Source organism: Amblyraja radiata, chromosome 2 (assembly GCF_010909765.2).
Source record: "Amblyraja radiata isolate CabotCenter1 chromosome 2, sAmbRad1.1.pri, whole genome shotgun sequence".
Classification (NCBI taxonomy): Eukaryota; Metazoa; Chordata; class Chondrichthyes; order Rajiformes; family Rajidae; genus Amblyraja; species Amblyraja radiata.
The window spans coordinates 59,591,029-59,617,065 of NC_045957.1; the positions used below are offsets into that span (position 1 = coordinate 59,591,029).

Below are 26,037 nucleotides of genomic sequence, written 5' to 3' on the forward strand. Positions count from 1 at the left end.
GGGAAACTCAGCGGGTGCAGCAGCATCTATGGAGCGAAGGAAATAGGCGACGTTTCGGGCCGAAACCCTTCTTCAGACTCCTTAATAAATCGAACTGGGAGGTAGGGAACTGGAGCTGGAAGCCATGGGGTATGAGATGGAGGCGAGCAGGCAGGCCCCGAGGAAGCAAATGTGGCTGTGGTATCGAGTCTGGGTAAGGGTATGGTCGTACAGTTGGAGGGCAGGGGGGATCACAGAGGGTGTGCAGTTAGAGAGGAGGTTGTGAAACTGTCTCCGGAGAGAGGAGGAGAACTTCTTCAAAGTAGGCATACCTTGAGGAGATATCGCAGTGGAGTAGACAAAAGTGAACTGCAGATGCTGGAATATCGAAGGTACACAAAATTGCTGGAGAAACTCAGCGGGTGCAGCAGCATCTATGGAGCGAAGGAAATAGGCGACGTTTCGGGCCGAAACCCTTCTTCGGTGACTGGATTGGTCTGACACCTTGTCAGTCATCGACAAAGGCCAGCGATTGGTCCACGTCCATCACATCACTGGCCAGGGGGAGAGTGGGGGGGGGGGGGGGGGGGGGGGGGGGGAGCTTGAGCTTGTATTTGTAAAATGGTGGCACTGACTCCAATCTGCTGAGATTGCCACCGACGCAACGATGTGATGGACACGGGGGTCTGGACCAATCGCTTACCTTTGTCGATGGCTGACAAGGTGTCGGACCAATCGCGTCCCCGGCGACGTACAAGGTACAACAATTTAATAATGTAACAAGGTACAACAATTTAACTAGTTAAAAATGTGACAAGGTACAATAATTCTTGCAGAAAATATAGATTTTTTAAAAAGTGTTTCATACCTATTTATCATTTAGGCTTCATGTCCATTTGGCGTCATAAATTTTCGACCACATCCGTTCGACGTCATTTCCATTCGTGTCCTTTTGGCGTCATGGCTTTTCGACGTGATGTCCGTTCGGCATCTTGGCTTCGGCTTCTTGGCTTCGGCTTCTCATCCTTCGGTGTCCCGTCCGGATACCGTAATGAAATTCCTAGTTCACAGTAAGCTCACTGTTTAAATGCCATATGTACTGTAATGCTAAATACAGTCCTGACCTATCGTCTACCTCATTAGAGACCCATGAACTAGCTTTAATCGGACTTTACCGGACTTCATTGCACTAAAGGTTATTCCTGTTATCCTGTATCTGTACACTGTGGACAACTAGATTGTAATCATGTATAGTCTTTCCACTGACTGGATAACATGCAACAAAAAAGCTTTTCACTGTAAACATGACAATAAATTAAACTGAATTAACTAAACAACTGTATTTTCTTCTATAAGGTAAAAGAGAGAAAATGCAATGGCCAGGGTGTCAGGCATCCTTGATGATACTTCCACTCTTCCTGACCTAAAGCACCGTGAAGAGGGACTGGATGGAAGGAAGACAAGCTGTGGTGGACTGTGTTCTCCACTCTCTGCAGGTTCAGGCAGCTAAGAGCAGAGTAGTTGCCCTACCAGGCTGAGATGCATCCTGTCAGTATACTTTTTTAGTTCATCTGTAAAACTTCATGGACTTGCCAAATATTCCCAGATGCCTAAGAAAACTAAATACGTAGATTCTTGATCTTTGCATTGGCGTGAAGGGACCAGGTTAGGTTGCCGCTGATGCCCAGGAACTTGAAGCTATCACCCATCTCTACAGCAGCTCCTCTGACAAGGCCAAATTTGTGTTAACACCCCGCTTCCTAAATTCAACTACCCAATTATTTTGTCTTACTAACATTAAGGCCAACTTGTTGTTCTGAAGCTGCGACACAGGATTCTTGGTCTCATTTCTATATTCTGTCATTGTTGATGGACAACAGTCCCTGATTGCACAGTATATTATGTGCTTTAGTTCAGGTTTCCAGTGTCTGCAATTTTTTTAAGTTTAATTGCTTCCCAATGGGTGGAGTATATCAGCACATTGCAAAGACAAACATACTGTATTAGATAGTTAACACAGAAGATTGGGGATGATGTATTTGGGAGCAGGAGAACATGATTACGTTTCCAAGGAGGTATATGACCAGCATTGGCAAATGTGGGCAAGGCCCCACGGTTATAGGACATTACTTATGTACAAATAATAGGACTAATGGATAAATGAAACCAAAATCCACAGAATCAGTAAATCACCTGAATTCCAAAGGCCAAGTACTTCAGATGGAAAGTAGAATTTGTATATTAGGATTTACATGGCTATATATTTACAACACATCAAAGACTCAGGTTAGTCCCAAAAATCTAGGCCAGGCTTTGGGTTTTTTTCCATAGCAATGACTGCAGTGCTTTTTGTATGAATCCTGAAATGCAAAAAGGTTTTATGAATTCGGCAATTTTTCCTGGAGAAAATTTCATTTTTCCATTAAAAAAATCTTCACACCAGGGAAAAGGAAAAATATTCACTGTGCAAAAAATGTGCAATTAAAGGTTTGGGCAAAGAAATATACTTACTGCTGAACTGAGCTGGTTTGTTTCTAACCAGGACACAGATCAATTGGGATGTTGGGCCAAGGATTGGCAAATGGAATTTAGCTCTGATATGTTACACTGTAGCATGTTACACTGGGGCAGGACTTACACGGAAAATTAGAAAGCCCAGGAGTGTTGGTTCCCTGAAAATGGTGTCAAGTCAACAGGGTGATAAAGATGGTATTTGGCATGCTCATCTTCATTGGGAAGGATATAGAGTGCAAAGGCTGGGACATCGTTGGTGAGATCACACGAAGAGTACTGTGTGCAGTTCTGATTGCCCAGATATAGGAAGGATGTCAATGTTGGAAAATGTGCAGCAAAGATTCACCACTGTGTTGCTGTGTTGCCTAATTATAGTTGCCTTGCCTAATTAAAGTTGCCTTGCCGTCTATATAATTAAAAGTCTTATCTTGACCACTTCCTATTTGCGCTTTATATTGATTTTAGAAAAAACGCTACCACGTACGGCTGTGATTTATGGCCATCTTACTCAGAGTCCCCCTCGCTCATCAGGTGTCGAGAATTTTTCCCATCGGTGAAAAATAAGTTATCAGTATTATAAAAATGTTGAGATTCTCTCTCCTGTCAATCACGCCATGAAGGGCACGTCCCTTCTGGTGAGAGGGGGGGGGAAGGACTATAAAACCCAGAAGTGTGGGCGTGGCTCAGTCTGCAAGATGGAGGAGGGAGAGGTCACGACTCACTGTCTTTAGTGGCCTTGCACCTTGCTTGAAATGATAAGAAACTGCACTTGAATTTGGTGGCCTTGCACCCTGCTTCAAATGGAATTTCAAGGAATAGCCGTGAGTTATATGCCATCCCACCAGCCGTGAGTGAGCTGCCAGCACAACAGGCTTGAGTGACTGAGCTGCGAGCCCAATAATCCATTCGGCCCACAATGTCCATACTAGCCCTCTGGAAACCAGCCCCTTCAGCCCACAAGACCCATACTAGTGCTCCAGAAAGCCCCCTCCCCACTGGCCACCAATATTGGAATTGGTGGAGAGGTGGAATATTGCATTGGGGAACCAGCCCTCCTGTGTGATGCCACTTAGTCTAGTGTAATATACAGCCTGTAGTACTTTTCAGCTCACTAACAAAAATAAACTTAAGTTATTAAAAAGTGGTTAGCAAGTTTGCAGATGAGGCAAAAGTGGCTGGTATTGTAGACGGTGGAAATGGATGTAAAAAAATGAAGCAGAATCTTGATCGGTTGGACAGGTGGGCTGAGGAATGGTTGATTGAATTTACCACAGATAAATGTGAGGTGTTGCATTGTGGAAAGTCTAACATGGACAGGAACTACACAATGAATAGGAAGGCTCTGGGGTGTGGTGAGGAGCAGAAGGATCTAGGAGTGCAGGTACATAGTTCCTTGAAAGTTGTGTCACAGGTAGATAGGGTGGTCAAAAAGGCTTTCGGCACATTGGCCTTCATCAGTCAGTATAGAAGTTGAGAGGTCATGTTGTAGTTATGTAGGATGTTGGTGAGGCCACATTTTGAGTATTGTGTTCAGTTTTGTGCACCATGTTATAGGAAAGATCCTGTCTAGCTGGAAAGAGTGCATAGAAGGTTTACGAGGATGTTGCCAGGACTCAAGGGTGTGAACAATAGGGAGAGGTTGAGCAGGCTAAGACTCTATTCCTTGGAGCACAGGAAGATGAGAGGTGATCTTATAGAGGTGTACAAAATCATGAGGAATAGAATAGAATAGAACGGCACAGTCTTTTGCCCAGAGTAGGGGAAATCGAGAACCAGGTTTAAAGTGATGGGGGGTAAAATTTAATAGGAACCCGAGAGGTAACTTTTTATTTTACATAAAGGGTGGTAGGTGTATGGATGGAGCCCTAGAGGGGGTAGTTGAGGCAGGTGCTATCAACAACATTTAAGAGACAATTAGACAGATATAGGATAGGATAGGTTGAGAGGGATATGGACCAAATGTCGGAAGTTGGACTTGTGTAGATGGAGCATGCTGGTCAACATGGTCAAGTTGTGCAGAAGTGCCTGTTTCCACGCTAAATGACTAGGAAGACTAAATGACTATCTGGAAACCTGCAGAGAAAAAAGTTACTTTTTTATTGAGTCAGAAAGTCTAGTGGCTCACACCCTTTCTCCATTGACACAATTAGTTTTATATCATGCTTTTCTATAACACTAAGTATTTCAGTAATGCAACAATCACATTATAGCAGCATTACCTGTACTCATAGATCAGCATTCGGCCATTGTATCACTAAAAAATAACATATTAGAAGATCAAAATTTGGCTAATTAGTTTATTTATTCGCTGATCAAGACCAGGGCAATATTCATGCCGAAATTTATATATTTCAGTTAACATTGAGTATGTGAATGTTGCCTGCTCCTTATCCTATGTTACAACGGTGACTGCAATGAAAACCCTTAAGTGGGTTATTTCCGATATGCTGAAAGTGGCATAAATTATGCCACAAAGGCAACTAGTTTTTTTGTTTTTAGCAATTCTATTATTTCATTCTGATTGGGAATTTCCCAACAAATCTTAAACTTGATGAAAACTGAGAAATGAGCTTTCGAACAATGGCAACTGCACCAGACATTTATTAAAAGTGCAATGTTTTATTAAATAAGTATAAAATATATCTATATATGTACACAGTGCATTTCCCAGTTAAATGCTAGTGGCTATAATTGCACAGCAAGTACAATGTCCATTTACTGTATTCTAGAAACAGTTCTAAACACTATCTAGTTAGATTAGCTCAGTCATCCAGTGGGCAACTAGGGTACAGTAACAAATTAGCCATAAATAGCACTGACAACTATTCAGCATTGGCAATTATTTTAGAATGTACACACCAGCATCCTCTGCCATTTCTTTACAACCAATTCCCCCCCCCCCCCCCCCAGAGTATGGCTTGTGCCCTTTGTTTAATGAGATGCCACACTGCTTTCAGCTGTGAACACTTCATTCCAGAAACACTGCAGGGCCATCCTAACTGGAATAACTAAAACAGGCAAATACAATTAATGGCTGCATGGGTTAGTATGTAATAACTAGGACGAAACAAATCCTCTGTTTAATGCTCTCTTTAAACATCACAGGTGCTCTGCTGGAACATTTCAATTTTTTTCCTCTCCCATCCTAAATAAAGTTTGGTAGAACACTCCATAAATCAAACACTTACATGATGGCTGTGTAGATGTCATGGAGTGGATTAAGAGTTTCCCCTCATTTTACTCAACATAAATCAGGTTGATCAATGAATGGCTTGTGCTGAATTGAGCTACATGTAGGCAAGTCCTTATGAATATCCACATATTACTTTTAAAAAAGTGTCAAAATCAACTGTATTTCACATTGATTTTTTTTTTAAATAGCCAAGTAATTTTTGCACATTTCAGTTCACAAATTTACAGAAAGATAATATAATACAATTATTTTGAAGACAAATTTAATGACATCCATTATAAACAGTGATTAGTGTTTCAAATCCCTTGGGCTTCAATTTTAAATAATTTAAAGACTTGATGAGTATTTTGGTAGTCATTATTTTGCTGAATAAGGACATGTTTCAACTCAAACAAAATCCCATATGTCACTATGCTCTTACAATTGTTTTGAATTATGTAGCACTGCTATTTGTAGAAATGTCCCTCTGCTGTCCATTTGCACATAACACATCTCCAATTTTTGAAATTCCACAGTATAGTTCAATGGATTGGAACATATGAACAAATGTTTATCGGCACTTTTCATTGGTGGTATTAGAGTATTTCAGAATGGTCAGATTTCTTCCTTTTCCATTGATTTGCTGTTATACTACTTCATCAGATTCCAAATTGTATTCTTCATACAAAGCATCCAAGATCTCGATTTGCTTTCCCATGGCCGGAAGATATTGGTTCAAATCACTCTGCATCTTTTCATGGAATGCTTCCTTCATTTCATCTCCTTCATTTATAGCAAGAGCTGCCATAAATGCTTCATAAAATGGAGCAGCTCTCAGAGCCAACTGAAAGTTTGAAAGTAAATTAATTGCATTAATTATCATTTTTTAGTGTAAATTTAAAGGCAATAGATACATATTCAAAATAAACTTACTGCAAAGACACCTCTAACAACCCACCCGTGGTATTGCCGCAAAGTTCTGCCATATGACGTATCTGCCAAAGAGGAACAAAAAATTGTGAAAGGAGTGAAAATTCATAACATATACCAGCTGTTCATAAAAACATTACATAAAAACAGAAAACATTACATCTTTCAAATGACACACTTTGGCAAACAGACAGAAAAATTATAAATTCATGAATACTCTCTCATTTGCACTGCAAATTTTGGGGTGATTGATCAGAAATGAGCTAAGCTATGCCAATGAGCCAAGCTATATAAAAAAATCATCAACTGCAACTATTTAAGGAATTTAGGTGGATCTGAATGAATCTACAGAGTCTTCAGTCAAACAAATTCAGCTCTATTCTTCTTGTGCTTGTTTAATGGTTGGGGCTTTTCCAAAGAAAAAATATATTTTCTACATGCCAAAATGTCTTATGCATTGCTTAGATTTGAAGAGAGATGTTAAAATGTCCGTGCAACTTCATTAACATAAAGATAGCCATAACCTTTTTTTAGTCATGTCAATGTAAATGACAGTTATCTATTTCTGACTGAAAAACAATATCCTCCAGCCATACAAAGCACAAGGAGGAAACAACAAGTCATTCCTCAACTACAAAATAAAATGAGCAGCAGTAGAGAATATCGGTAAATTGATTTATTTCAGTTTAGGCCCAGCTTTTTAAATTGGGTTCAACTTATTGCTTGTGTAATGGCAAAATTATACCTTGCAGTATGGATATGGAGACCTTAGCTCCTATAAAAAGTTAATCGGATGTAAGTAACATTAGAATGACCGCACAATGCATATATCGCGCTTCTAGTGTGCCGTTCTTTCCCTTGCACTAATTCAGTCATTGGTGTTGCCTGTTATTCCATACTGGTACTACATATAGAATTTATGCATATTAGTCCAGTGAAGGCAGAAGCAAAGAAACCTTATGTCCAGCATGATGTTGTTTGATTTGGAAGGAACTTGCAGGTGGTAGCATTCCCAAGATGTCTTGGATATATGAAGGGTAGAGTTTGCAAAAGGGAGGAACTCCTGTTGCAGTTTCAATTGAAATTTGTTGCAGTGCATCCTTACAATTGTATGCACTGTTGCCACAATGTATTGGTGACGCATCTAGGTGTTGACCAAGAAAACTCCTCCATCCTAATTGATGTCAAGCTTCTCGGGGATGTCAGATTAGGAATAGGCCATCATGAGAGAGGAGATTAAGATAATGGCTGAAAGACACTATTTCTATCAGGCCATTGTATAGCCAAAATGCAGGCTCCAAATGTTCGCAAGCAAGAATCTGCAGTATTCTTTTGACTTTGTTCCTAATGTTTACTGTAACTCTGACGCAACTGTAGAGCGTATCAGACCTGTTCAGTTTGGAATTAACCACATTGTTGTGGGTCTGGAGTCACAAATAGGATAGACTTGAAGGATGACAGTTTTCCTTCCTCAAAATGGAACGGATGGGTTTTTACTCCATCTTGCTAGTTTCATTACACATATTAGTTTTTCATTACAGATTTAATTAACTTATTCAAATTCCACAGCTACTGTAATGAGATTTGAACTCTCGTCTCTATCATTAAATTAGCTTTGGGGTTAGTCGTCCAATAACATAATCATAATGCTACTGTATCAAGTGGAGCTTGCTTTTGATATTACCCTTCCAGAGGGTGTAAATCACTTTAGTTCAACCATGTGGGCATTCTGTACTGAAAATAATACAAACATGGTCTATGCAACCAGGCTTCAGCCAAAAGATTTAATCCTTTGACTGTTGTATTCTTTTTGCCAAGTTTATACTACCAAATTCAATATATCTGAGTGTTATTCAAATTTGGTGAACACTATGGTCGCTGAATTATTATGGGAATTAAGAGAAAATTATTAAGATGCTACAAGGTGAGACCCACACCTTTCAGCGACTGAGCTTAGCATTGTTATAGTTGTCCTAGTTACATTTCTGATCCACAGAGGCCTTGTGAGAGCTTAGTGATGGTTGTGCAATGTCTCAAGCATTATCATGTCTGCGCTCATGGGACATGAATATTCGGTGCCACTTTTCTGCGCAAACATGGATTTATCTGAGTCTTACAGAGGCCGATGAAAACAGACCATCCCTGACTTCATAATAGAGCAAGGGTATATAAACAGATTTTTCCCTTCCAAAAGACTAAGCCAATTAACCTACAAAACTGCACATCTTTGGAATGTGGTAGAAAACCAGAGCACCCAGAGAAAACCCACATGGCCACAGGGGTTCCCACAGTCACAAGGTTTGTAGGTTAATTGGCTTCTGTAAATTGTCTGTAGGATTGTGCATAGGATAGAACTAGCGTACGGGTGATCGCTGGTCAGCACTAGTATTCCTGTTAAAAATGGAATGTATGTGTGTATTTCACCACATGTAAATTATATGGAATGCAGCAACACTATTTAAGAGATGGAATGAAGCATATCAATTACATCTTAGAAATGTATATTATTTTATAGCATCTATATTTTATATGACCTGCTAGTCAGGGTGTGGAATGGATACTCTGTCCAACTAGACCAACCCATCACATTAATTTTGGATCAATTTGCTTGATCGAAGATTTCTAATAGGATTTACTAATTCAGCTCTTCACGAAAGCTGGAAGAGAAGGGCAGGACCTAGCCTGACAAGTTATAGGTAGCAGTTTGATAATGTTTCAACATAGTTCCATGCAGGCAGAAAGGAACTATTCAAAATGCAGACATTTCTGGCCAACTCTAATCCCAGTAGAACTTCACCACATGAACTGGTCACTTATCTCATTGGTGTTTGTGCGATGGGATCAAAATAAATTGGTTGCTCTGTTTGTTTTAATTAGTACACAGAGGATACTTCAAACAATAACACTTGCCATTCTATGAATGTTAATATGAATACAAATATTTTGTTCCTTTGTGTTAATCGCTTTTTTCTCTCTCACTCCCCAACACAATATAGACACAGCAAAGAGCAATAAAAAAAGGCAATCCCATAAAGTGGTTGGTTAGGTCAAGACTTACTGAGCGCTTTCTGAATATCCTTTTCTCCATTATTCACTTCTTCCAGAAATCCTCTCAGGAATTTTAGTCCTCTGACACCAACATTACAAGGGGAAAAAAATATAATTTTGTAGATTGGTTATTGGTATTTGAATTAAACATTGTTTTCCTTTAACACTCAAAAATCATTGCTTTACATTCTGTTGCTCAAGGTAATACCGAAAGTTGCCAATAGGCGGAACACATGTGTGCAAAGCTAATTGTGCTAGGAGGGAGATAACAGTGTCGTCATGTCTATGGGAAGAACGTTGTGACGTTATTCATTTGGTATAAAATGCCACTTGCAAAATGTGTATTTTCACAATGTCCTTGTTTAGCAACACCGTTTAAAGGTGAAATGAAATTGGCACCACCAAAGAGAGGAAGAGACATTAGGTCGTGAGTTGAATCTGTCCACCAACAGTTTGATGTCCACAAGATGTGCCATATCATGCCTTGGCTGTGAAATGTCCTGTCAGGTATTAGTTATTGATTTGATCTCTTCAATTTCTCAATACCCAATATCACCCTCCTTTCAAAACTATCTGCTTCAACCCCCCCCCCCCCCCCCCACCTCCACACACACACACACACTCACCCTATTTGCTATGTAATCTGTCCCCCTGTCTCTCACATTCCATCTTCAAATTCCCATCTGTGTACTTCCCCATTTCATTTAAAATTTGATATTTCTCCTCACACCTGCCACTTCCTCTCAAGTTCAACGTCAATACTTTCTTCTAGGATGGATTTGGTTTCTGCCTCCTTTCTAGGGGTAATAGTTTGGACCAGCAGTATTAAATGGAGGCAACATAAATGGGTTTATGCAATGCATTAGTCACCAAATGTGGGAGGATTACCAAAGGGGTGGGGGAGGGACAGGTTTGGAAGAAGATGAAGTTTACAGAATCTGGGGATATCAGTCCGATGTAGTCAGGGTAAACAAAATATTCTAAATGTTGAATGACAACATTAAATGCACAGTGTGAAAATGGATCTCAATAATTATAGCTCTTCTACATTTAGAAGGAAATAGGTTATAGTGCGTTTTGACATTTTTGCAAGATCCTGTCTTGCAATCTATACAACCACTAGAGGGCAGAATTGGATAAAAAGTAACTCATTTATTTTGCTGGAAAATACAAGAGATTGCAGATGCTGGAATCTTGAGCAAAAATATAAACTGCTGGAAGTATTCCGTAGGGCAGGCATAATCTGTGGAAGGCAATCCCAGCTCAAAATGTCATTTGTCCAATTCCCTCCACAAATACTACTTAATAAGGCTGAATTCCTCCAGCAGTTTGTTTTTTTCTTTCACTGGGAGTCTATTAAAGTGATTTTTTCAATGTAAGGTTTAATACAACGATGCCTGGATTAGATGGTATTAGTTATAAGAAGTGGGACAGACTGGGATTGTTTGCTCTGGAATGTCACAGATTAAGGAGAAATCTGATAGTATTAAAAATGTGAAGCATTGATAGGGCAGACAGTCAAAACCTATTTCCCCAGGGTGGAAATATCAAAGACAAGAGGGCATAGTTTTAATGCCGTCGACCTGCGGGGTAGTGGTGGAAGTAGATTCAATGGTGTTATTTAAGAGGCTTGATTGTAATCATGCATCGTCTTTCCACTGGCTGGTTAGCATGACAGTAAACTAAACTAACTGAACTGAGATATGCAATGAATGGAAGGATTAGATTCACATTAACAGGTGACATTGGTTTATCTTAGCATCATGCTCGGCACAGATTGTAGATCAAAGGACCTGTTCCTGTGCTGTACTGTTCTATGTTTTAAATATTCACTAAATTAAATAAACTTTCAGTCTCATTGTTCAGTGGATATTTTGAAGTCTACAATCATACACCGCCTGATTCAAACCAAGTATCTAAGAAAACAGTAGACTAGAAAGTAAACTGAACTGGTCCAGGAACGCTGAGGTACTGTATAAGAAGGGACAGAGCCGTCTGTACTTTCTGAGGAGGCTCCGCTCTTTCAACGTCTGCAGTAAGATGCTGCAAATGTTCTACGAAACTGGTGGTGGCCAGTGCCATCTTCTTCGCTGTCGTGTGCAGGGGCAGCACGGTGAAGGCCACAGACACCAGCAGAATTAACAAGCTCATCAGGAAGGCGGGCTCCATCCTGGGGGGTGAAGTTGGATTCACTGGAGATGGACTTGGAGGAGAGGTCTTGCTCCTCAAACTGCGGAACAGCTTGGACACTACAGCTCACCCCCTCCATGACAATGGTTAACCTGAGGAGCACCTTCCGCAACAGACTGGTTCCACCAAGATGCAGCAGCGAACGCCACAGGAGATCCATTTTCCCAGTGGCTATCAAACTGTACAACCCCTCCCTCTTCTGGCGTGGGGTAGACTGACTCCCTTCCCCCTGACCCACCCCCCAATCTTTGCACATCCCAAATCCTGGACTTTTCACGTCACTTTAATTTCATGTTTCATGTATCTTGTTGTGTTTTATGACTGTTGGCAGACCAATTTCCCTCCTGGAATAAAGTTCTATCGTATCGTAAAAGAACTATACAGGAGATAGACATTTTCCTTGGATGGCGTGTAAAGCAAAATAGTTTCACTTGGAGACAATGGTCGACTGAAGTTGGTGGGACTGAATATCCTTATCCTCTCAGGAACAGAACCCTTACTTTAACCAAGGATTGCCTGTACAAATAGTGATATATAGAACATGAAACAGTAAAGAACAAGAACTGACCCTTAGGCCCACAATGTCTGTGCCGAACATGATGCAAAGTTCATCTTTTATCTTGCTGCACATAACCCATATCCCTCCATTCCCTGCATATCCTAAATGCCACTATATTACCTGCCTCATCCGCCAACTCCAGCAGCACATTCTAGGCACTCACCATTCTGTGTGTAAAAAAGTTGCCCTGTATATCTATTTTAAACTTTGTCCCTCCCATCCTGGGAAAATAAAAAGGTTCTGATTATTTACCCTATCTATGCCTCTCATAATTTTATATACTTCTATCAGGTTTCCCTGCAAACTCAGGTGTTCCACAGAAAAACGATCCAAATCTGTCCCACCTCCACCTGTAGCTAAAATCCAGGCATCATTCTAGTAAACCTCCTCTGCACCATTCGCCAAAGCCCCCACATCCTTCCTGTAACGGGGTGACAAGACATATCCAAAGTCCAATACAGTTGCATCATGACTTCCTTTCTCTTATACCTTTTTAGTTTAGAGGTACAGCGCAGAAACAGGCCCTTCAGCCCACAATGACCAGCGATCCCCACACACCAACACTTGGGACAATTTTAACATTTATACCAAGCCAATTAACCTACAACCCTTTGGAGTGCGATGGAAACCAAACATCTCACAGAAAACACACGTGGTCACAGGGAGAATGTAAAAACACCTTACAGACAGCACCCGTAATTAAGATCGAACCCAGGTATCTGGCGCTGTTAGGCAGCAACTCTACCGCTGAACCACCATGCTGCCCTAGGTTAAGTTCCAGAAACTGTGCAGACACCATTGGATTCACAATCCAGCATGAGCTAATGTTATCAGATGTCTGGCCAGGAAAGAACGTTTTGGAAAAGGGAATTAAAACCCACTGGTACATACCTCTTCAACCAAAGGAGAGCCTCCGTGGCAGAATTTCTCACTGTTGCGACTTCATTTTCCAATTCATGCAGCACTATCTTCTGAAGGGTAGTGAACTTTGTAGTATCAGTGATGTATTTCTGATTTATTTTCTGAAAGTGGAAACCATCAAGCATCTTAAGTTAAGGATTAAGCATAAGAAGACCAAAATGTCCAACGTAACAAGTAACCCGAGGCAGACGATAAGTCTGTGTAGTCAAGTAATTAAATACTTACCTTAATATTACCCACAAAGTCTAATTTAACAGGAGCAAAGACTGTTGGACCAAGTTTATCTGCAAAGGGAAACATGATAGAAGCTAGTACAGAAATATTTGAACAAATACACTGCCAAGTGTTACAATCATAGAAAAATTATATATGTTGCTAGATTTTTACAGCAGCATCCCCCGACATTTTCGCCACCTCCAACGGGATCCCACCACGAGTCGCGTCTTCCCATCTCCACCTCCTTACAGCCTTCCGCAGAGACCGTTCCCTCTGCAAATCCCTGGTTAACTCATCCCTTCCCACCCAAACCACCCTTTCACCAGGTACTTTCTCCTGCAACCGCAGGACTTGCAACACCTACTACTCCTACACCTGCTACTCCTACACCTCCTCCTCCCTCGACTCTGTCTAGGGACCCCAACAGTCCTTTCAGGTCAGGCAGAGGTTCATTTGCTCCTCCTCCAACCTCATCTACTGTATCAGTTTTTCAAGATGTGGACTCGTACATCGGCGAGACCAAACGTAGACTGGGCGATCGTTTCGCTAAACAACTTCACTCAGTCCACCTGGACCTATCTGATCTCCTAGTTGCTAAACACTAAACACTCGCTAGAGCCCTGCCATTTACTGTAAAGGTCCTGCCCTGGTTAGACTTCCCAAAATGCAACACCTCACAATCCATTAGCCATTCCTCTGCCCACTTGTCCAACTGATCAAGATCCTGCTGTAACCTTGGATAATCATCTTCACTATCTACGATACCACCCACTTCAGTGTCATCTGCTAACTTTCCCACCTTTTACATTCTCATCCAAATCATTGATACAAACAACAGCAATGTACACAGCACCAATCCTTGAGGCACACCACTAGTCACAGACCTCCAATCCAAAAAACAACCTTCCACCAATTCCCTTTGCGGCCTTCCATGAAGCCACTTTTCTATCCATTCAGCTATCGCTCTTTGGATCCCATGCGATCTAACCTTCTAAAGTAGCCTACCATGAGGAACCTTGTCAAATGTCTTGCTGAAATCCATACAGCTAGTTCTACAGCTCAGCTCTCATCAACCTTTTAGTTACAATCTTCAAAAAATTCAATATAATTTGTGAAACACAATCTCCCACATACAACCCTGTGCTGACTATCCCTAAACAGCTCGTATCTATCTAAATGCATGTTTACCTTATCCCTCAGAATACTCTGTAGTAACTTTCCAACTACAGATGTTAGGCTCACTGGCTGTAGTTTCCAGGCTTTTCCTTGTAGCTCTTCTTAAACAGTCACGTAATATTTGCTACCCTCCAGTCTTCCAGCATCACACCCATATTTAATGATGACTCCTATATCTCAGCCAGGGCACCTGCAGTTGCTTCTCTAGCTTCCCAGTGTCCTCAAATGTATCTGATCAAGCCAAGGCCATCTACCTTGTCCAGTGTTAGGACCTTCATCACCTCCTCGACTATAATACTGACTGTCCCCCCAAGAGACTTCCATTGACTAGTCCAAGTTCCCCAGTCCTTGTGTCTCTCCACTGTAGAAACAGAGGAGACATACTCATTGAGGACCTTGCCCATCTCATGTGGCTTCACAGAGAGGACCACTGATTCTATCTCTAGTTCCCCTTTTTTCCCTAAAATAAAATCTCTTTAGATTTTCCTTAATATTATCTACCAGAGCTATCTCCTGGCCCACTTCTTGTCCCCCTGAGCAGTGGCTGCCTCGACAACAGTCTGTCTGTCCTTTCTTCTTTTTTGTTATTTTTAAGTATGTGTTAAAAGTATGTTTTATTGTTCCTTGGTTTGTTTCTTGGTTTGTTTTATGTGGGGGGTGGGGGGTGGGGGGGAGTTGGGGGCAATTTTTTTTTTTTATCACTTACCTCAGCGGAGATGCTATTTTTTTCCGTATGGTATCTCCCTCCCCACCGAGGCCTAACATTGTAGAATTGGCGGTCTTTCTCAGAAACCGACCCGGCGCTCTAAGCCGCGGGAGTCTGCGGGACTTTAACATCGCGGAGCTTGCGATCCCTTTGCCGGGGATCGGAGCTCCAAACACAGGAACTGTAGACTTTAACATCGTGAGTGCGGTCTCTGGTAAGATAAGGCCGATTCGGGAGCTTCAATTGTCGACTACGGGGGGCTTTGATCGCCCCGACTGCGGATGGTTTGACAGCCCCGACCGCGGGAGAACAAAGAGGAAGAGAATTTGAACTTTATTGCCTTCCTTCACAGTGAGGAATGTGGAATGCACTGTGGTGGATGTTTATGTTATCATTTATGTGATTGTGTGTCTTGTTGCTTTTCACTTAGTATGGCTGTATGGTAACTCAAATGTCACTGTACACTAACTGGTACATGTGACAATAAACTGACCTTGAACCATGAACCTTTGAACCATGATTTCCATCTTGATCCCAGTTGCCTATACCTGTTGTATGCTTCCTACTTTTGCTTGACCAGAGCCGTTGAGGCTCTAGTCATCCAAGCTTCCTTATGCCCACTTCCTTGCCCTTCACTCTAACAGGAACATGCATGCCCTGAATTCTCATCACCCACTTTCCAGACGTTCCCTTTCCTGCAAACAACCTGCTCCAATCAACTTGAACAAGTTCCTGTCTAATAGCAGTTGGCTTTGCCCCAGTTTAGAATTTTAAATCGTGGGCCCGACCTGTCTTTATCCATAACTATCTTAAACCTAATGGAACAGTTGGTCAAAAAAAGACTCGTCCACGAACACTTCATCCATTTACCCGCCTCAATTTCCTGAGCACATTTGACATTTGCACATCCAAACGTTTTGAACAATGACTGCCTATATTGGCCAATTTAAAATCCCCTACTATGACATCCTTATTAGTCCCAAACTGCCTGCAATCTTGGCATTTTTACTCTTCTAATTCCCATTAAATATTTTGGGGCCACTCCCAACAAGGTTTCATTTAGCAGCTCCACCCACGTCGCCTTACTGGACAAACCATCAATAATGTCATCTCAAACTAGTGACATGATATTCTCCTTAATCAATAAAGCTACATCCTCTCCTCTTTTGCCGCACCTCTGTCACTCCTGGAGCATATGTACCCTGGAACATTAAACTGCCAGTCTTACCCTTTCTTTACCAGATGGTGGTTGAAAGAGATACATCTTAAAGTGATGTTCCATTTAAATTGAAGAGGTTAGGTATTTCCTTCCTATGGTAAAATTTATGATATTCCTCATCCTTGAAATCCAACTTAAATGGGCTGGCGTTGTTGGCTTTGCACACTAATGTCACAACCCGTATCATGTGTAAGCTCCCAACACACCAACTATCGCAGATCTTAATGCCCAATCCAACCAGTGGGAAGGGAGGTTTGTGCCACAACAGTGCATGCATATACCACCTGCCAAATTTGGCTCCAGGTAATGCCCAAACTGCAGTCATTACACAGCATAAATGATGGCCTCTGGCTGCCAAGGTCAACTATATCGTTTGACGGCTGATTTCACGAATTCAACACTTTTAAGACTTTAAGCAACATTACTCCATTAATTAACAATTAATCTTCTTTATATAAGGTTGAAGAACTTACTGTGATATAATTATTCACAATAAGTTATTTTTCTAAGGATCCATATTGAAAGTAGCAAAACTGCTATATTGGAAACTTCCAAGGCCCAGAGATTCATCTAATGATTGCTTACATTGTTCTCGTTTTGAAAAGCCTTGTCTCAACAATGGCCTTCACGGCAACTAACATGTAGAAGTGTCCATTCTAAAATATCCTCAATTTCTGCAGAATATAGACTTTAAGATAAAGCTTAAATGTATTTTCCAACATATGCAGCAACTGCAGCCTAATTAATATTCATAAACACAGAACAGTTCTTAAATTTTAAACAAATGATCGAATTAATATTGAAAAACACTCTGGTGGAAACATGTATGTGCTGACCTGTTCAAATTTGTTGCAAAAAAAAAAAAGATGTCTTTCTTCAAGAGAAATCGAATGTTAAATGAACATTTCAGTGTTACCAGAGCCATACATCGCTGTGGAACTTGGAAGAGGGCTAAACAATGAACTAATGCAGAACAAATCTTTACTTACAAATAAAGGCTAACCCTAACGCAAAAAAAAAAATCGCCATAAATATAAACATGATAGCAATATTTTACACTGAGACACGTATTTTTCCGAGCAAAAATAAACAAAATCCAAATTCAAGGATGATCAGAATGGTTTGCTTGTAAGTACCTGGACATTTGAAGTACAGAACACTTGGATTATTATTTCAAACATATACTAATAAACAGATAATGTAATTTCCTACCTAAAACTGGAACGATAGCATAGCAAGATTCCAGAAATGGCAAAGTAGGAATCCCACTGTCTTCTTCAAATTCAATATCATTAAATCTGAAAGAGAAAATAGTTTTGCATATGTACTGTTGGAAAATATAAAACGATTGGAAATGTTAGAAACATTGTATCCAAAAGGAAACTGGAATACAAATGTAGATGACATCTTTGAGAACAAATACTAATCTGGATGTACTTCAAACACCTTTCATCATCTGTTTGGCAAGAGCTCACAAAAGCCTGCATTTACTTCCAAATACTGCCATATTTTCCCCGAATTGTAGAGGAACAGGAACTTCTAAACACACTGTGGTCAGAAAAGAAAATCAAGAATAGATAATAACTTTACTTTCTTGTTCGTTGATGGCCCACTTGATACCAAAAATAGCTCTAATCATTTTACTTATAAAACATATTCTATATAATATTTAACAAAATGCACACTAGTATTGGAAGGCAAAAGTTTACTTTGTTTTGTACATGAGTACATTCGTAATCCCTGCTTACCCCTCCTCCCCATGAATTTACTCAATTAATGGGTTAACAATGTCTCTGAAACCAACCTAACCAGCATTGGGATTTTAACACTTCAGAGAAAGGCAGTAAAGATTACTTCCTGGTAATAGCCAAGCTTCCAAAGAATACGTTTAATTCTTGGTTTTCCAGTTAATTCTCTGAATTTGTTCCTTGGGATTGGCAAAAAAACCTTAATTGAGATGCACAGATTAGATTGATGGTCACCTACTGTTGTATTATCTAAATGCTAAAGCAGTAATCGCACATTAGCCTGCAGAATAAGTGTCAAACAAAAGTCTATCTATTTTATTTTAACAGGAGGACAAGGGTTGACAAACTGTCAAAACCCTATTGTGGTTCTCAAACTCATTCCTTTCAGTATATCTGGACTATTTTAGAATTTCACCATGTGTTGGTTCTTCAATAGTAAATGTTCCTTGGTTTGTTTTATGTGGGGCGGGGGGAACTTTTTTTTCAATCTCTTACCTCGACGGAGATGCGATTTTTCCCCGTATCGTATCTCCGTCCCCACTGCGGCCGAACATCGTGGAGTTGACGGCGTTTCCTGGAGACCAACCCGGCGCTCCAAGCCTCAGGAGTCTGCGGGACTTTAACATCGCGCAGCTTGTGATCCCTTTGCCAGGGATCGAAGCTCCAACCGCAGGGCCTGAGGACTTTAACATCGTGAAGCCCGCAGTCTCTTGTAACACGAGCTCCATGCCGCGGGGAGAATTTCAACCGCCCCGAAGCAGAAGTTTCAATCACCCCGACGGGAGCTTCGATCGTCGGCTGCGGGGTCTATGATCGCCCCAAATGTAGTTGGTTTGACTGCCCCGACCGCAGGAGAACAAAGAGGAAGAAGTTTGAACTTTACTGCCTTCCATCACAGTGAGGAATGTGGAATCCACTGAGATGGATGTTTATGTTAACTTTTATGTGGCTGTATGTCTTGTTGCTTTTCACTTAGTATGGCTGTATGGTAACTCAAATTTCATTGTACCTTAATTGGTACACGTGACAATAAACTGACCTTGAAATAGGATCACCTCCTTTGCAATTATTGTGACTCCAAAAAAAAAAATCCTCAGCTGAATATTAACAGCCTTTCTTCTCACACATTTCTGCTTTCCACAGAGATGACTCTCTCCATGGCACTGCTTTGATCATTTCTCGTCCCCCTCCCCTTCACCACAGGAGGTGCTATGCCTATCCCTACACCTCCTTCCTTGCATCCATTCAGGATCCCTTGCAACCTATTGAGACAAAGGGTTCCAGGCACATCCTCCAATCCAATTTACTCCCTTCAGTTTTCTTGATGTAGCCTCTACATCGACAAGACAAAGCATAGACAAGGCAACCGTTTCACCGAACACTTGCACTCCCTCAGCCTGGGCCAGCTGGAAATCCCATTTGTTAACCATTTGCTGTAACACTTCCTTTTTGCATTCTGGTATTTTTCTTTTTTCACTGCCCATTATGTATAGCTTGATTGTACTCATGTAGTGTGATTTAATCTGAGTGGATAGCATACAAGAGCTTTTCACTGTATCTCAGGATGTGAAATAATAAACCAAAAATCTAATGAAACAATTCCATCTTAATGCTACATTTTATAATGTATAATGAGTTTATAGAAAAGATTCAATTTAAAGCTTTGTTGAAGTTGACTTTTGAATTGATCATTCCACAGCAGTGTTTTGATTTTGAGAATATGGAACATATTTTTAAAAGAACGCAGCGGGACACGCAGCATCTCTGGAGAGAAGAAATAGATGACGTTTCCGGACGAGACCCTTCTTCAGACCGAGGGTCAGAGGAGAGGGAGTCTGAAATATGAAGAAGGGTCTCGGCCTGAAACGTCACTCATTCCTTCACTCTAGAGATGCTGCCTGCCCTGCTAAGTTACTCCATCATGCTGTGTCTATCTTCGGTGTAAACCAGCATCTGCAATTCCTTCCTACATATTTTTAAAAGATCTGTTGAGAACTCAAATGGTCAACTCCCCCTTAACACCATGGTTTTATAATTAGAATTTAGACCACAAGAAATTGCAGAGAGTTGTGGATGTAGCCCAGTTCATCACACACATCAGCCTCCTCACTATTGACTCCATCTACACTTCTCTCGACCTCGGCAAAGAAGCCAACATAAATAAAGCCCTTTTTCATCCCCTCTGCTCCCTCTCCTGCCAGACAAAAGATACAAAAGATACTTGAAAGCAAGTACCACCAAATTCAGGAACAGCTTCTCCCTTGCTGTTATCAGACTACTGAGTGGTCCTCCCATAGACCAGCATGTAGCCCCCAATGTTCCAGCCCACCTTATTGTGAACATTGGATTTTTTATTCCTCAAGTACTAAAATGCTGTAACACTTCCTTTTTGCATTCTGGTATTTTTCTTTTTTCACTGCCCATTATGTATAGCTTGATTGTACTCATGTATAGTGTGATTTAATCTGACTGGATAGCATACAAGAGCTTTTCACTGTATCTCAGGATGTGAAATAATAAACCAATACCAATAACCCGCCTTACACAGAAGAGACATTAGACTAGAAATTTGCTCTACAGTGGAGTCACATTTAGGGCAAGCACCAGAGTTGTAGCACAGAAATTCCATGGATCATGATTGAATAGCATCTTATCAGATTTTGAATCATGTCAAATGTATTTGGTAAAAAGAGTCTCATACGAGCTCCGATCAACGCAACCAGATTTTTTATTTGTTTTAAAATAAGCTTTTAATAAGATTTTAAATAAGCACTAAATAAAAATGCACCAAAAACACTAAAATGCATCAAAAAGCAAAAAAAACTAGTACTAGCTTGCATCCATTAAATATGTCTACACATGAAAGATGGAAGTTCCAATTAAATAAAGCATGTAATCATTGTCTGGTAATATTTGGCTGGTAGAGGTTAACTTTTGAGCAGATAGTTTTGTCAATTTTTAGTCTGCAGCTAATTAGAGTTATAGTTTTATTTCTAACTTATAATTATAATTTTAGTTCTATTCGCTCAAAAGCCTGGTGACAATATAAAGAATTGAAAAAGCAATCTGCAATACAAGATCTAGGTCTAGCAAATCTTTGGCTTCAATGTAATAACTACAGTTGAAGATTTTTAGGCTCCAGTAAGAAATCATTTCTAATCACTTAGTTGCCTCTTAGTTAATGAATGGACAGGAAAAATATGCTAAAGTTCAGACTTGTAAAGTGACAGGGTAATACAAAAAAAACTGATTACACTCCTTGTGACATAAGGTGCCTCTCAACCAGAATATCCATACCTTTGATCCATCACACTGAAAAATGTCTGTATCTCCTCCTTCTCTGCATCAGGGGTTGGGCCACCTGGTTCCTCGGTGTCCTTGCCAGTCTCATCCTCAGCTGCAGAAGGCTGAAGTTCAATATTCACACCAGAGTCCTCTGCAGTTACATTTGTTAACTCAGAGTTATCCATCATCACTGATTATTCAAAGAGGGAACAGCAAAAAAACAAAGTACAGCATTAGGAAGACTTCCCAATATAACTTTCATTTAAAAATCAAGATAAATTTGTATTGGGAAATATACAAAACACACAATTCATTTGGCACCAAGCAGAAATGGCAATTTGTCCAAAAATAATACAAAATAATTTAGTAATTTTCTCTACCATCGTGTAGGTGACAGCTTTTAACATACTTGTAAAGAGCAGCAGTGGGATTCTTGATAGGACCAAGCTTTCCTTGCAAATGCAAAGCTACTATTCTTAGGGATGGCCTTTATAACCTCATGGCAACTGGTAAGCCCTCAATAAAAAAAAACTCAGCTACAAGATACGCTGTTAAAATTTAACTTGGTGCAATTGTTGAAAACAAAGGCCATCATTCATAATGGAAGCAGGAGCTGTTCAAAGAGTGCACTATGCTGCTGAGTTGCACCATGCTCGGCTTGTGAATTTGCATACTGTTGTGATATGAAGTACAGTGCTCTCATTCTTAAAAATTACTCACTGGCAACAATAGATAATGGGAAAAGAGAATACAATTGTTTAGAAGAACAGATTACTTAGATGTGCCAGTATCCCATTTGTTGGATTACTGAAAAAATGTTGAAATCTTACCACGGTTTAAATCATTAGGGATGCTCATTATTTTGGTAAATTGAACTGTAAATTACTCTCTAAAAAAACATTCTGGTTGTTAAGACATAGATACCGGACAACAATATGTAAAATGTGCCATGTGTACTTGATTCCGATGCAATTTGCACCCAAAATATGGATTCATTTACAAACTACTAGACCACTTTAGACTCCCCACAGCAGCCATTGCCTCTTTTCATCACTGTGCGCATGATGTAACAATTACCCAAGCACTGATCTAATACGTGAATATACAGGGTGCTTTGGAGAAATACTACCAATGTTTTTTTAAACTTCACTGCAATACTTTTTTTTAATTAATTTGTGTTGAAATGGGAAAAAAAAATAAAGCTAGTTGGCATATTCACTGATGGTCAGCAACATAGTCAAATGAAACAGAAGTTTGTAGTTACTTCCATCCCCTACCATGAGGATCTACAGTAATTGCACATCATTATCACCTCCAAAGGCTTTGGTGACATAGATATGTTCCAAATTCACATTTATATTTCCATCTTACCCTCTGCATTTTCAATACTTCCCCTTCTTGGATTTTGTTGATGCTGATCATCACTTTCCAATTGTGACCTCTTCCAAGACTTAATCTTGTTTTCTTTTATCATTAATCCATTCTGACGGATTTTCAGTTCATTCCTGTGGTAAACATATTTAAATTAACAAAAAAATATTTCAATGCCCGAGTTTAACTGAGTGCCATCTGAGCAGAAATAGTCAAAAATTGCAGTAACAGTGGGTGGATTAGGAATTGGCAGGGGTCTTTCCAAAATCATCTTTCTTGAATTATTTAAAACAAAACAGGCCAAGAGATGAGTCACAGAAATAATTTGCTTTATGAAGTTCTTGTGTTAATACAGATTTACCAAATTTTATTGCAATTTAACCAGATTTAAAAAAACTGCAAGACCATTATTACATAACATTTGTGACCGATTCATGGAACTAATTTTCAATGGTGCTATGCCCTATAAATTATTACCTTTCTCTGTAATTGTAACTGGATGAACGCTGTTTAACCTATAAAAAATGGATAAAGAACACAAATTATAAAGTAGCAACATTCTCAAGTCCTCCAAATCACAAAAGACCAAGTGTTGATTATGAGTTTTACAGCAACTAACTTTTTGAACCCAAAGTTTTAAAGGTTTCCTTTATTGATACAGGTTGAACCGATGGCCATCCAGCAACCAATGGCCACCCAGCTCTATAATACAGACAAAATTATGAGGAATTCCGTGAGCTGCCACAGGCGGCATTGCTGGAGTGTTTGCTTGAGTGGTGTCCTTCTGTTATTTGTTTACATCAAAAACTGAAATTCCTGCTTGAACTTGTCTAATTCTATCTGTGCAGTCTCAATTTTTACATTTTTTGTGTTTCAACTTTGCCTGTCCCCCACGCATCACCCCAACCCCTCGTCTGTCCACTGTTCGATTTTACTTTTACCCTCTGGAACTCCGAACTTCCTGTCAAGTTTTGTCTAATTTACTGGGCACCTTTAAAAGGCTGCTTCCCAAAATCCCATGTCAAATATGCCCTCAATCTCCCCTAACTGTTTGCAAAGGCAAAATAGTAAACCCTCGTTTTAACAATTCCACTGATAACCAATGTCGGATATAGCGAATAGACCTGCCATCCATCCCCAGCTCGCACCATCTCCCTGGCCACTTAGAGCCCTGGCTTCCCACCTCACTCCCGGCTTGCAAGGTGCACCACCGAGCCCTTCTTCACCCACCGCACATTCCGGTGACATAGCTGTTGTTGTGGTTCACGTTGTAGCCTCTGCAGACAGCGCTTTCTTCTGCTGCTGTCAACGGCAAGATGCGCTCGGTCACCAAGCAGCTCCCTCCCCTCACCTTGTTGCTTCCAAGGTGGAGTATGTCGGCGACTTTGGGGGAGAAATAGGAGACGATGACAATGATGGGAGGAGTGTGGTGGGATGAGGAAGAGGCCGATTGGACAATGCGACGGGAGAAATAAGCCTGTGGAGTGGACAAAGCCACCGCTAACTGCAGGAAACAGCAGCAGGTGAGAGGTGAGAGAGCCCCACGGTGAGAAAGCACTGTCCCCAGCGGCAACAACATGAGCTGCAACAACTGCCGTGTCACCGGACCATGCGATGGGTGAAGAGCTCGTTGGCGCACCTTGCGAGTCAGGAGTGGGGTCAGCAGCTGGAACTGTACACTGCGAGCCAGGGATGGGTCGGCAGGTCATTCCATTCACATTCAGTTCACATTTCATATGTGTTTTATTTAAGTTGCTGGCACTCCATAGTGCTTTAGATACACAGGAAAAATAGATAATCCAGAAAGGCTCTGGAAGCGAGGGTGCCAAAATACAATTGTTCAACCTGTATATTATCAACATTATTGATTCAACCCAAATTTAAGTACATCAGTAATAACTTTTTTATGCTTGAAATTTCCACATTGGTTAAATGATAAAAGTCCAACAAATATGTGACAGATTTCTATACCAAAGATGGGGCCGATAAATATTAATTCTGATCAATTTTTCAACTCCTGCCATAATTGAATTGAATTGAATTCAATGCAATAGATTTTATTTGCCAAGTATGTATACATACAAGGAATTTGCCTTGGTGCTTTGCTCACAAGTACCAACACGATATACAGTAGACAATTAAAAATAAAGCATTATAATTTAAACATGTGAAGAATTAAATAAAATAGCAGAGCACAGGAGGCTACAGGTTTTTGGCTGATGAGTAGAGCTACCGCTCATGGAAAAAAATAAATCTGTTTTTATGTCTGGCTGTGGCAGCTTTGACAGAGGGAAGTGCTTCAAAGAGTTTGTGGCCAGGATGAGAGGAGTCAGAGATCTTACCCGCTCGCTTCCTGGCTTGTTACTTCCTGGCCCTTGCAGTGTAGATCGTCAATGGGGGGGGGGGGGGGGGGGGGGGGGGCTGAGCCAAACAAGACCATGATGGAGATGTTGAGGACAGACTATGATGGCAGTATAAAACTGAACCATCATTGCCTGTGGTAGATTGTGTTTTCTCAGCTGCCGCAGGAAGTACATCCTCTGATGGGCCTTTTTGACTCTAGAGCGATGGTGGCCTCACATTTAAGGTCCCTGGAGATGATGGTTCCAAGGAACTAGATATGACTGTGGTGTTGTTGATGGTCAGTAGGGGGAGGGAAGGGGGAGCTCTCCTAAAGTCTACAATCAATTCCACTGTCTTAAGACCATTGAGCTCCATGTTGTTGCGATGGCACCAGGACACCAGCTGTATCACTTCCTGTATGTAGGTAGATTCCTCCCCATCCTGGATCAGTCCAATCAGGGTTGTGTTGTCCGCAAACTTGAGTAGCTTGACAGAGGAGTCTGTGGAGGTGTAGTCTTTGGTGTAGAGAGAGTAAAGGAGAGGGGAGAGTACACAGGCTTGCGGTGCTCCTATGCTGAGGTTGTAACAATATAATTATCTTTTTTGCTCCTTTAATTTTTTGAAAATTGCAGCTTGATTTATGAGAGGCAAGTGAAGAAT

General features: G+C 40.7%; 1 protein-coding gene across 1 annotated transcript in view; it reads right to left on the reverse strand.

Moving 5' to 3' along the window:
* Positions 1-5,003: 5,003 nt before the first annotated feature.
* The window catches only part of plekha8 (pleckstrin homology domain containing A8), a 34,818-nt gene continuing 13,784 nt past the window's right edge, over positions 5,004-26,037 (reverse strand). The window contains exons 6-14 of the mRNA XM_033047328.1: positions 23,512-23,549; positions 23,035-23,168; positions 21,676-21,853; positions 17,843-17,928; positions 13,539-13,597; positions 13,284-13,414; positions 9,654-9,724; positions 6,599-6,660; positions 5,004-6,509 (exon numbers count right to left, since the gene is read on the reverse strand). Coding sequence (XP_032903219.1) covers positions 6,312-6,509; positions 6,599-6,660; positions 9,654-9,724; positions 13,284-13,414; positions 13,539-13,597; positions 17,843-17,928; positions 21,676-21,853; positions 23,035-23,168; positions 23,512-23,549 — 957 coding nt within the window. The 3' untranslated portion in view covers positions 5,004-6,311. The remainder of the gene's footprint in view (positions 6,510-6,598; positions 6,661-9,653; positions 9,725-13,283; positions 13,415-13,538; positions 13,598-17,842; positions 17,929-21,675; positions 21,854-23,034; positions 23,169-23,511; positions 23,550-26,037) is intronic.